We start from the raw sequence: 13,157 nt of genomic DNA, 5'->3' as shown, positions 1-13,157 counted from the left end.
AGTACTTGTTCATGAATAAGTGACTGTAACTAGTGGGTTCTGTGAAGAGACTGTGTTCAAGTGTTGCTTCAAGGGATTGTGTTAGAGGTTTTTGGAGGCTTTGAAGAATCAAACGGCCACGTTGTGTTTGATGTAACCTCTGATTTTCCGTTGTAATCTAATTTTCATAAAGGGGGTGTTGTGAATGTCTCTTCTGAGATGAGAGCTAACAACAAGTGACTGCTGCAGACTTTCTTTAAGGTGAACAAACAGTTTGCATTTGACAGGCCTTTCTGGGACACTGAGTGACTAAAGTTAACATGGATCACATTCATCAACCAGAAGTTAATGCTGATTCATGCACTGTGTATCAGATATTTTACACCAAGTATTGCCTCCAAAGATAATAGCATGGTTTTCACATCAGATGTGTTCACCAATCTGAAAGCAGCATTCGTCCATCCTGAAGAGACATGTGGGAAGTTGTTGTCTCCATTTCTACAGATGATGGTGAAACCTTTCAACTTCTTTTGTTTTTGCCCACCAATTTGGTCCAAACTGAAATATCTCCACATCTACTGGATGGATTGTCATTAAATTTAATTGGTGCAGACATTTCTGGTCTGCAGAGGATGAAACCTACTGATTTTGTTGATTCTGACTTTTCTTGTAAACCCACCACTTATTGTGTGAAATATCTCAACAACTGGATGGTTTGGCACAAAATTTTGTATTGACATTCATATCCCCCGCAGGATGAATTTAAATAATATAACAATAACATCATCTGGTTAAAATTTCAGTTTGTCCAATACTATGGTTTATGACTAAATACCTGCAAAACTAATGACATTCAAATCAGCTTTGTGTACTTTGTGTTTAGTGCCAATAAGCAAAATGTTAGCATGCTAACACAGTAAACTGTGATGGTAAATATACAACATACCTGTATGTTATGAGCATGTTAGCATGCTGACGTTAGCATTTAGCTTAAAGGGAAACTTTGCATTTCCCCTGTGTTCGGTAAACACACCATCAGTAGTTGATTGGACGGGACCGCACACAATGCATTCTGGTTGTTGTAGGATTCCCCCTTAAGAGCGATATGAGGAATCTACAGCCTTTTTCTCAGTTTCTCTAGTCATAGGGCATCAATTTCAAAAATAATTGCACGTTTCTACTACATAGGTGACCTAGTTTTAAGAAATCATCATATTCACAGTGGTGAATTTTCCCTTTAAAGCACCACTGTGACTCTGGTCTTATTTTATTGATTGACCTCTGTGAAAGCGGAAAAGCAAGGGGCTGATGGGGAAAAAAGTTAAATATTGAGGTGGTCATCTTTGAACAAAGCACCCAAGATTTTTATTTGGGAGTGTTTTACTGACGAAATAAGACATAAATCATAATGCTGGTGAAATCAATACTATTATATCAAGCATTATGAGGCAAGTTGGAAACGAGGTCAATATTGTCAGTGTTTATTAATGTGAAGGGAGGAATCTGAAGATAGTGACCATTGTGGAAGAATATTTTGGCCGATCTGTGTTCCTTTTGAGGGGAGAATTATCTCTAACTTTTACTCCAGTATATGCAGTTAGATATAGTGGGCACTCTATGTTTGATTTTTGAGTCATTCCTAATAAAAATAGTAAAAGGACACAATCATAGATGCTAATCTAATGTTTGCAATAGTGAGGATGAAACCTCAGAGTATATAAAAGTGACTCAGTGAAGTGGACAGTAAGCACTATAGACTGGAGTGGCTGCTACTCCAGCCTCATAAAAGTTGTAGCCGATGCTCACAAGGTGAGCGGACTGTATTTGAAACAAGTGCACTCTGCTGCTGTTGTGGTGCCCTCGTTGTTGCTGATCTGATGTGAAATGCTGACCAATACCCCATCATCATCATAATAAATATCCAAAAGGCTTTGTGAAGCAAATATGGGCCTTTTGATATCTACAAGTGCTGACGTGAGAACAGTGTTCTCCAGGTGAAATGAGGAAAGCAGCTGTGCGTGTCTGTGTATGTGTGTCTGTGTTAGACAGAAAGAAAAAGGGAGCAGAAGCAGACGAGCAGAGAGTTTTAAAAAATAAAAAAGCTAGGAAGTGGATTGAAAGAAGGGATGAGAGAGGAGGTGTATAGAGAGCTAGTTAGACCAGACTGGGCGGTTGCAGTAGGAGGAATGTGGGCTATTTCCATACCACTACTGTCATCTGTCAAGAGGCAGGAGCTGTCAAAGAGCCTGTCAGTGCGTGAATGTGTTTGTGTGTGTGTGTGTGTGTGTGTGTTCCTGTGTGTTTGAGCATGCTTGAGAGCTGTGAGTAGGAGTAACGCCGAGGGGGAAAAACAATACACACCTACCAGCCACAATTGCAGCTTACATGAGCTTGAAAAAAGTGGCTAAAAGCAGTGTAACTGTGAAGCTCTTACAACAATCTACAGCACTAATACTCACTGATCATAACAAGGACATCTCTGCTGATGGCATGTCAGTCATCATGGGAACTGGAGAGAGGAAAAGGCAATGTGGTATGTATTTTAGCAAACTTAATAAGATTTGTGAAAGGATTTTTTTAAATCAGATTGAGGTGTCGTATTTTAACCTGTAGCGCTGTGATATGGACAGGTTCTATACACTGAAATGAATGGGAACAGTGGGCCACCAAGGTTGCAAATATTTACAGCAACCAGAATTTGGTGTTGACTGTATCATGAAGTTGTGTAAGTGCTCGTTAATTAGCTTGTGGTGGGAATGGCCTCATGTTTACATGGTTGCTATTGTAACGGGAAGACCAGCCCAGTGGTCTTAATCACAGCAGACATCCCCTCTATTGTCCTGCTACTAGCCTGGTGAAAATCAGGAAGTGTTTCACTGACTGCATTTTCTCGTTTGTTGTTGGTTTTTTGTCGTCTTTTTGCCTGAGATTGTCGTGGAAAACAGGTTTTATCAAGTAAGCTTTAGCAGAAAGTTGAATAAAGTGGTTTTAGCTCCTTAAATCATGTATATTTACATACAGCACACTTTATGCAGTGTGCTTTATCTGCAGTAAGTTTTGCTAGATGTGCTGCTGTTGGTTTCTGTTTGGTATGGAAATTCACTAGCTTCAAATTTGCATTGATTGCAAGATCAGATGTCTGCTGCTCTTTATGGTTTCTTCAGTGGACCCAAAATTTCAGTGGACATTAATGTCATATGCTTCATGTACATCATGATTTATTTGTTAAATCTGTTTCCATTGCACTTTGTCACATTTCATTCCAAGTGTAAAGACTTTCTTGCAATATCTCAAGATTTTTCCCTAAAATGTTCAGCATTTCCACGACTTCAACTTAAAACAGGTTGATGGAAATGTAACTTGTGCTTGTGCTGTTGTTTATCTAAAGGGTGTGATTTCATGACAATGTAGTTCATAAACTGGGCAACTGAACATATTAAGCCCTGTTTTAACTCTAAACTGGTTTAGACTTGGGCTGAATATCTACCTGATCACTGTTGATGAAGGACTGTCTTCAATGACAGACAGCACTGTCTTTCAAGTACCGTCTATTTATACTGTTACATGTGTGTAAAGGTTTGGACACATTTTCCCACTTGAGTGGGGGAATGTGTCCAAACTTTTGACTGGTACTGTATATACTTTGTGTAAATTATTCATGTTTCAATGTGCACTTAATTCTAACATCCATGGACAATCATGCACCTTACTACCATAGCAATATTCACCTGACTTGCACTAATATAACAGTGTACTATACGCATCACACCAGGTACATTAAAGGGTTTTCAAAACAGTCCCTGCTCTCAACTGGATTCCAATGCGACAATAAGCACTTAGTCAAAAAAATAGGAGCACTAAATGTTTATTCTGATTGAAACATATCTCAAGGCTCAACAAGTCAACTATTCAGCAAACATCATGTATTTAAGTCCATCTTCTCTATTGCTCTTGGTGCCAAGGATATAGGGAAGGCATGACTATTAGAGGCATTAAGTCTGTTGACTTTGTGATCTGCCAATAAAGCCTCGATGGTCACATGCATCAGATGCCAATCTCTTCAGTATCATCAGAAGCATCAGCCAGTGAACTGTCTCAGGACTTCAGTCTTCCTGCCTGGGCTATCTGTCGGGTCGACTCCTAGATTCCCATACTGACTAGAATGAGGAACAGGACAGTAATGAATTATTCAAGACCCTGAGTAGTTTTCAGCTGTCAGTTGGAGTCTAGCTGGGGCAGCAGCTCTAACATGTGGGTCAGCACTGTTAAAAATAAATAATAGCCGTGCTCATTTACTGTAACCTGCACAGTGATCACTGACTCCAACAAAGAATATCATTGAGATTATGTAAGCATGCGTCATGAGCGGACCTGAAACACAGCTTCTCTTATCAGTGGCGTGAATGATTTGCATGTGATCTCTGTTTCCTTTTGATGACCCCTACGACTGTCTGGAGCAGAGCAAGTCATAAGTTACAGTTACAATGGAGTCATGAGATTTTACCACTAATGATAGCTAATTATATACCAACTGTGACAAAACAATGACCTGAATGCTGAGAATAAAGAATGATTTGATCAAGTTTTCAAACTTTGTGAAAATGTTTGACTGCATTTTAAATTTTATAAGAATAGTAACTTGTGTGTCCATTTACAGTGCAGCCAAACAAAGTTGTTTTACTAAAGAAGAAAGTTGATAATTCTAGGGCTGCAACTAATCATGATTATTGTTATTATCGGTTAAAAAATGGTGAAAAACGCCTATCACAACATTCTGAAGTCCAATGTGACATCCTCAAATGTCTTATTCTGTCCAACCAAAAGTCCAAAACCCCCAAATATTAAATTTACAGTAATGTAAGTCTCAAAATTGAGAGCCTTGAACCACTGGCATTTTTGCATGAAAATTTACTTTTTGCATGAAAACATTTATTTGATTATTTAAATAGTTGACCATTAATTTTCTGTCGATCGACAAATCGGTAAATTGAGCAATGCAGCTCTAAATGATTCACCAAAAATCACTTGGTTGTCTTGGTTGTAGATACATCAGTGCTATCCTCAGCATCAAATACATTGCCAGTGAAATGGGAGGCTTGACAATTTGAATCCCGCGCTGGACTCAACAATGAAAACCGCGATATATATACATGTGTTTGTCGCAGGTGGAGAGGAAATCCTCCTATTGGCCAGACAGCTCATCCAAAGCCTAAGGAGGCAATACAACACTGAGCTCTCTGACAAGCAATTGGGTAAGGCAGCACAAAAACAACTCTCAGAAGGCTTGGCTAGAATCAACCAGAGCCAGCTCCCAGGAAAGTACAAGGTGCGGCGCTACAACTTCACACTGTACCAAAGGGTGATGTGGCCACTGAAAATGTGTGAAATTCCCTCATCAACAGCCAGCGGAATGGACAGATTAGCCAATTTGTACATCTGAAAATGGTTGGGGCTAGGACCACTGTTTCTCTGACATAGGACTCTTCAAGGCAAAGTCACTCTAGCTGCCGATTCAATCCATAACCCTGAGTTACAAGCAGGAGAAGTCTAGATTAGTCCTGGAGTTAAGAGAGTTCACAAAGCCACTAGTGAGGAATGCACATGTCCCCATCAGAACAGGCCGGAAGTGGCAGGCAAACATGAAGGTCAACAAGGCCACTAGTGGACCGCAACATCAGGAGATTGTCGGTAGGGTGCAAGTTGGATGAGCAGAGCTTGGCTGGGGAGAAACTCCATGCTTCTGGTCCAAGGCCACGAAAAAAGAACAAAAACCATGCTCGTGCAAGGGCAGAACAGGAGCACTACAAAATCAAGGCAGTATTGTTGACAGGGAAGTTGGACTACATGGGAGGGCACTCTCAACATATCGGTCAGCTGGGCCGATCTGTGGAAGATCCTACAGGCCAGACTCAGTTTCCTACTTATGGCGACCTATGACACTCTGCCATGCCACAGAAACCTTCATCAGTGGTTTGGAAAGGAGGAGAGCTGCCCCCCCTGCAACACCACCCAGTGCTAGCCTACAACATATGCTGTCAGGGTGTAAGACGGCATGGGTGCTACAGATGGCGACATGACCAGGTCTTGAGGAAGCTGGCTGAAGTTTTGAAAAGTTGCAGGCAAGCTGCAAACAACAACCAGCCCACAGTTGAAAAACACCTCATCTAGTTCATCAGGCCTGGAGAAAGGTGGGAGACGCTGGCTTGCAAGGCCTTCAAAGACTTCTTTCTCCAGGAAAGGATTGGAACATAAGGGTCAGCATCAGTACACAGCTGCATTTCCCTCCTGAGATCAGCACTACACTACTCTGACCGGACATAGTGCTTTGTTCTGCTGTTGCCAAGACTACTCTACTCATTGAGCTCACCATCCCTCGGGAGGAGGGAATGCATGCTGCCCACAAGCGTAAGAGGACAAAATACTCAGAACTGGCTGCTGGGTGCAGGGAGGCAGTCTGGACTACTATCATCTACCCTGTAGAAGTAGGCAGTCAGGCCGTCATCAGCACATTGCTTTGGGACGTAGGTGTAACTAGGGCGAAGTTCTGCAGAGCAACGCAAGTCTTCGCTGAGGACGTGGAGGAGGAAGGATAAGAATTAGGGGTCCAGCCAATAAGAACTGCTCTGCCACTAGGAGATGTTCAGAGGTTAAAACATCAATGAGCGGTGGTACCCGGGTGATGACCCTGCAGCTGACCCCATGGTGCCATGGGAGGCGTGACAGAAAAACGGTCACTAAGAAGGTGCATCAGTGTACTAATCAACTCAATCACATTTCACTTTGATGATAAACTCTTTCTCAGCATACACTTTCTAAATGACATCATGTCCATGTTGCCTTTAGCGGGACACATTGATCATTTCTCCATGATCTCGCTCACCTTTCTCCTGACCCTCGGAGATGTTTTGGTTATGGTTGGCCAGGACGAGATAGCTGGAAGAAATGGTGAGATTGGAAAAAGGAAGATACAAACTCAGTGACCTTCTCTTTGGAAAAAGCCTGGACTACGTGTCCATTTGAGAAACCTTCAGCACAGTGGCAGTTACTTATTCGCTTTGAGAGCAAAGGGGGGGAAAAGGCTAAGCATGCAAGTTTGAACTATTATGATGATGTATTGATTGTTACTGGAACAGCAGCCCCCCAAGTCATAATATGAAAAGGCTGAGTGGTGTTGCATCGGTAATCTATGTGGCTCTGCCAGAGGTTAAGCAGGGGGTGTTTGTATATATAACCTAATATGGATTATTTTTCAGGAGGGCTGCTCACTCTACAAATGCACACACACACAAACACACACTCACAGATTCCTAGACTTTCATGTATAATGCATCAGATGTCCAGTTTTGACTGTACAGTAGTAGTTGCCCTCACAATGATATCAGATTACTCTGCGTTTTCCACCAGCTACAAACACACAGCAGGGGGAATTGTTACCCAAAACAGATTCCGTCTCCTCAGACAATTTGTCCCATTCTTTGGGCCAGGCAAGCTCTTTCCGCCAGAGTAGGAGGGATGGAGGAGTGTTTTGCGCATTACAGACGTAGGTTGCCTGCAGGGTCTCTTTGCTGCACAATTACTGCTTTATGAGGCTGCTTAACTGAAGCCAAGGAAGGAGAGCAAAAGAGGCAGAGAGTGTGAAGATGTCTGGTCTGATCTCCGTTTCTACATCACTCTAGGCTCTTCCTCATTCTTTGCTATTTGGCAGTGAGAGCATCCTTTTGTGTCTTTGCTTAGACATTGCCTCTTTGCAACTTTTTTCTCTTTTTATGCTCTTCAACCTCACAGACCCTTCAGGGGGGGTCCATTATTACAAACTAATGTTGCATGGATGAGTGAAAACAGGAATTGATTATAAATTCCAGAAAAGATGCTAAGTTTCCTAAAAATGAAAATATATCATGTTGCGTATATATAATATAAGTTATCTTTTTGTGACCAACTTTTTTGTAGTTGACAAAACAATCTCACCACAAGATCCACTTAGTGCTTGTTCTGGAGCTTTTGATTGTATGACATAATCTTCCTCAGCAGATGGAGTTCCTGAGTTCTGGAAATATGGATGGTCAAATTTCCATTTTTTCTGAGTACTTGAAGGATGAGGAATCATTAGAGTCAATTTGCAACAGCTAATCGATTAACCGATTAGTTGATCAACAGAAAATTAGTCAGCAACTATTATGATAATTGATAAGAGTTATGTTTTAGACCAAGTGCCAAATATTTGATGGGTTCAGGTCCTCAAAATTGAAAATTTATCGCATTTCCTTGTCTTACATGATAGTAAATTGATCATCTTTGAGTTTCGGAGCATTGGACGGCCAAAATAAGACATTTGATGAGATTACCATGGGCTCTAGGAAACTGTGATTTTTTTTTTATAGACCAAAATGATTAATTGGAAAAATTGGAAGATTAATCAATAATGAAAATAATCATTAGTTCCAGGCCTACCTTAAAGAACTAAAGTTTTTTTTGTTGTTGTTTTTGTCAACTACTGTTACCAAGGTCAGGAACAAACTTTTTATTGTGATTTTTCACACCAAAGCACATGCTTATAGAACTAAACATAGAAATGCAAAGTAAGACGGAAAAAGAAAAAGAAAACCCTGTGCAGACATCTGATTCATCCTCCCACAGTCCCATCTACCCATCTTCCATCCCTCTTTCCACTCCACAAATCATTGAAAAAATTTAACATGACAGTCTGCACATGAACAATTGCAGGCATATTCAATTTAAATATAATATTTAATTAAATCAGCAGCGGCTGTCTTAATGGCAGCTGTTTTCTTGTCATTAAGAGCATTTACACACATCCTTGTCATTTCTAGAGCTAAAAAATGGTGAAAAGAGGACACCCATTGTTTAATATATATAGGCTATGTGGGGGTTTCCATCTTAAATAGAAATTTCTTATTGCGATCAAGCCAGTATGAGAACCTTCTTTTGATAGCTTGACAAATTAAGGGTGAGTCATTTAGTCTTATAATTCTCGGTAGACATGGTATAAATACCACATTAACATTTATCCCACTTTGCACGTTTGAATGATCATTTTAAAAAGCTGCTTTTTTATTTTTAAGTGTGACATATCTTTTTTTATGGTTTGACTGCCTCTGTTCATATCATCTCTCTCTCTTCTGCTTCTCGTCTTTAGTTTTGTCTTGTAGAAGTTGGTAGATGCAGTGTGAGCATCAGTGTGTGCATGAGAGAGATGATCACGCAGTTAAAAATGCCATCTACACCCATCTGGATCCCTGCTCTCTTGACTGGCTGCTCGTCTGTGATAACATGAGCCCCATGCCCTCAGAACATTATAACCTAATGGTCCATGCTGCTTCTGTCACTTTGTCTCACGGAGCAAGACAGAGGAGAGAGAAGGATTTAAAGAGTGAAAGAGGGAGATACACTAGATAGATAAAGAAGAGAGAAAATAACTTTACTTCTCTCTCTTCATTATTTACAGTTGGTGGGGGAAAAAAGCGTCTGAATTGCAAAGCTGCTTAGCGGTATGATTCAGTTGGGGGATTTGAATCTGCTCTCACCCCCACTTCAAGCACTGGAGTGGGGGCGGACAAAGAGGGAGATAGAGGGGGAGTGCGTGCATGTGTGTGTGTGTGTGTGTGTGTGTGTGTGTGTGTGTGTGTTTGAGTGTGTGTGTGTGTGTGAGAGAGAGAGAAACAGCGTAGGAGAAGCACAATCTGGTATAGCTCCATGTGAAAATGACCTACTTCCTGTCAGCTTGCTCTCAAATGGATTGCTGTTTTTCTGATGTGCGCAGGAGAAGAGGGGGAGGTCCTCGGAGGGGTCTGGGGTAGCAGTTGACGTGGCACGGTTAAATGAAGTATAAGTAGGTGGCTCTGGGGACCCGCAGTGTATGAATGAAATAAATGTGAGTGTGTGTGAAGTGTAAATTCTGTATGCATAGCTTGTATAATGTGTACTCACCTGCGCATACATTGTTTGTGTGCTCTTCAGAGCAGTAGCACGTTTCATGATGCGCTGCTCACTCTCTGCCATGTTAATTACCCCGAAGACTCGACTATCAGAAAGCCAATATTTGAGGGGGCAGGCCTCGCCAGATGCTCAGTGGTCAGGTGTGTGTGTGAAACTCACAGGATGTTATTTATGGCAGTGATCTGCTTTTCAACAGGGATGTTTGTTTGGTTTAATATGAAATGAGGAACTTTTATGGCTTTTGTGTATAAGGGTTGGAAATGGCACTCTCGTCTATGAGTATGTTAATTTAGGTCATGAGTTCTGTCTTTGGGATAGATTTGAACAGGTATGTGGAACTCGCTGTCGAGCTTAATCCCTGTGACTCTGACTGGCTAGGTGAATTAATTTAATCCATCCTCATAACCCTACCTCCTCCTCCTCTCTCTCTCTGTCACACACATGCTGTTTCATTTTGCCTCCTTTCTGTTTTCCAGTTCCTGAGGACCTGTCTTTGGAGGAAAGAGATGAGCTGTCAAACATACGACGCAGGAAAAAAGAGCTTCTGGATGATATTGAAGTGAGTAACAGTCCCACAATTATATTTTATGTGTTCCAGCTGTGGAAAGTTACCATAACATAGGGCTCGATATTATCCTCTATTGGCTTACATTTGAATTGTATCTTTACATTATGACCTGAAGAGTTATCAAATGTAATGCTATAGTGTTAATGTTTTATATGTGATTTTTGCAAACAGTTGCCATGTTGTGATATGTCCATATATTGGAAACGTTTTCTATCACCTCTCAATGGTGGTATTAAATGGTGTGTAACCAACAAATTAGAAACTTATTTACTTGTTACAATATGTCTGTCTCTTTCTTCTATTAAAATGATAACACACGTCTTTTATTTTCTGCTCTGCAGCGGCTGAAGTTTGAGATTGCAGAGGTGATGACTGAAATCGAGCAGCTAACCTGTGTAGGGGAGAGGTGAGCTCCTTGTGGTTTCCTTACTCTTACTTTTCCTTCTCCACTGTCTCTTTCCTCTGTGTCTGTCTGGGTAAAAGCTAAATTTTTCATTCTGGAGCAACAACAGTTATTTTCATTATCAATCAGTCTGAGAATCATTTTTCTCATCTTTTACTCCATAAAATGCCAGAAAATAAACACAGAAAAGCAGCCTCATCTCAAATTTGATAAATGGAACCAACAAATATTTTTGCTTTATAAATGACAAATTACTATTGATTATCAATTGTTCCTGATTGATTTTCCATCAGTCAGCCAATTGATTAATTGACTTATCGTTCTCAGGACCAGTTCATTCTTTTAATAAGAGATTCAGCCATACTGTTTCTTCCACTGTGAGCGTCACACCTGTCGTTGTGTGTGTGTGTGTGTGTGTGTATGTGCGTATATGTTAATCCCCTATTGTATGAGGAGTGATTCAGGACAGTCCCCTGACTAAACATTAGCTAAACAGTCTTCATTCAGAGGCTTCCATTTGATTGGTTGATAAGGTGGAGTGAGGCCGTGTGTCAGGCTGTGTCTCAGGTGCAGCTGGCAAAGGGGTTTGGGCTATTTTCAGCACATGAGAAGTGTAGGGAGCATGCACAGAGACACAAAGGTGGAGATTTCCCTGTTGGGCAAAATGTGTTTTGAAAATGAATAACACCGAAATAGGAACTATTCTTCCAAATGGCTTCAAGATGGTTAACCCTCTGAGGGGACACTGTCTGTCTTTGCACAAGTGCTGCACAACTCTACTTCTGCATTTCAGTTTTTTCAGTTTACACCCACAGTAAACTCAGTCTTCAGTTTACAGAGCAGTAAATAAACAAAGTGATGGTGTGTCCTGGATGAACCCATCACAAACTGACAACTGACCTCACTAAACAAACATAGCAGCCTGGGGACAACACCGCACCTTTAACTGTCACATGACGGATGTCTCTATCTTTTTTTTTTTTTTTAATGCAGCAAAACCACACAAAGAAACAAACAGATTGCTATGGGGAGGAAGAAGTTCAACATGGATCCTAAAAAGGTCAGTCCCTGACCGGAACAGATCTACTGTCTGTCAGAATCAATAAAGCTGAAAAAGTTGAACCCCATTTTTAGAAATTTACTGAAGTTCTTGAATGTAGTTTTGAAATATATCCAAGCCATCTGTCAAGGCTATTAAAACAGTATAAGACAGGTAAGAGTGCATTCTTTTTTTTTTAAACAGGGGATCCAGTTTCTTTTGGAGAACGATCTTCTCCAGAACACCCCAGAGGACATCGCACAGTTTCTCTACAAAGGCGAGGGGCTGAACAAAACGGTCATTGGGGACTACTTAGGGGAACGGTGAGCTCTCCAGTTTTCCCCCTGTTTTCCTTCCACCTTTATTTTTCCTTTCCCCATCTCCCTGTCAGATCTGCAGTGCATGCGCTCAGATGTGGGCATAAAGCCCCAGGAAATTGGTAGTCTGGATTTATTGAGCAGAGCAGCGGCGGGAGACCGTGCCAATAAAAGAACTGTGCGGACATGTGGTTCTTATCGAATAGAAATCAATGAGGATAAGACTGTCAAAACAACAGGGATTTTATGTTGCTCAGCTCAGCCGACACAGTGGCTTTCTGTCTGAAACTGGTGCTGTGAGTTGGCTGTAGGATCATACTTTCCACCTAGACCCCCAAATGTATGAATCTGTCACTCTACACTGCAGTGTATTTCCAAAATAACCCTGTTAACAGTTTAGTGTCTATTTTTTCAGTTTCTGTTTGAATGAGAAGTGTGTCAATAGTTAAACATGTGGGACACGTGTTCCTCTTCTCCTCTAGGGATGACTTTAACATTAAGGTCCTCCAGGCATTCGTGGAGCTTCATGAGTTTGCAGACCTCAACCTCGTACAAGCCTTAAGGTGAGTTTGTGGGTGTTCAGACCAAAAATAGCACAAAGTTAAATAGAATGCAAAAGGGCTGCGTTAGTGTGGGCGTGTTCCTACAGTACAGGAACCAATGAGAAGATGAAATTGGATCCATTCTAGTTTGAGCAGTACATCCATTAATTTGAAGTCTTATTGGACAACACAGTGCAAAGAGGTTTCTAATAATATGAGAGCGAATTTTACTACAATGTTATCATGGAATCAGTCGTTGTACGTCTTGACAGTTGCAATTTTAACAACAGAATTACACCATGCATGTTACAAAGTAATCTCTGTCTGTCTGTTCATTTATTCCATGGGTTCT

At 41.0% G+C, this 13,157-nt stretch overlaps 1 protein-coding gene across 2 annotated transcripts in view; it reads left to right on the top strand.

Annotated features, from left to right (window-relative positions):
* The window catches only part of LOC122967341 (cytohesin-3), a 36,284-nt gene that overhangs the window by 11,324 nt on the left and 11,803 nt on the right, over positions 1-13,157 (top strand). The window contains exons 1-6 of one of the 2 annotated variants that reach the window (XM_044331932.1): positions 2,321-2,512; positions 10,413-10,495; positions 10,846-10,910; positions 11,901-11,967; positions 12,151-12,269; positions 12,746-12,826. In XM_044331932.1, coding sequence (XP_044187867.1) covers positions 2,365-2,512; positions 10,413-10,495; positions 10,846-10,910; positions 11,901-11,967; positions 12,151-12,269; positions 12,746-12,826 — 563 coding nt within the window. In that variant the 5' untranslated portion in view covers positions 2,321-2,364. Of the gene's footprint in view, positions 1-2,320; positions 2,513-10,412; positions 10,496-10,845; positions 10,911-11,900; positions 11,968-12,150; positions 12,270-12,745; positions 12,827-13,157 lie in introns of those variants that run through there. The other variant, XM_044331933.1, reaches the window with a different exon arrangement.

Source organism: Thunnus albacares, chromosome 17 (genome assembly GCF_914725855.1).
Source record: "Thunnus albacares chromosome 17, fThuAlb1.1, whole genome shotgun sequence".
Lineage (NCBI taxonomy): Eukaryota > Metazoa > Chordata > Actinopteri > Scombriformes > Scombridae > Thunnus > Thunnus albacares.
The sequence above is the reverse complement of the archived record's forward strand: the minus strand, read 5'-3'. Positions and strand labels throughout refer to the sequence as shown.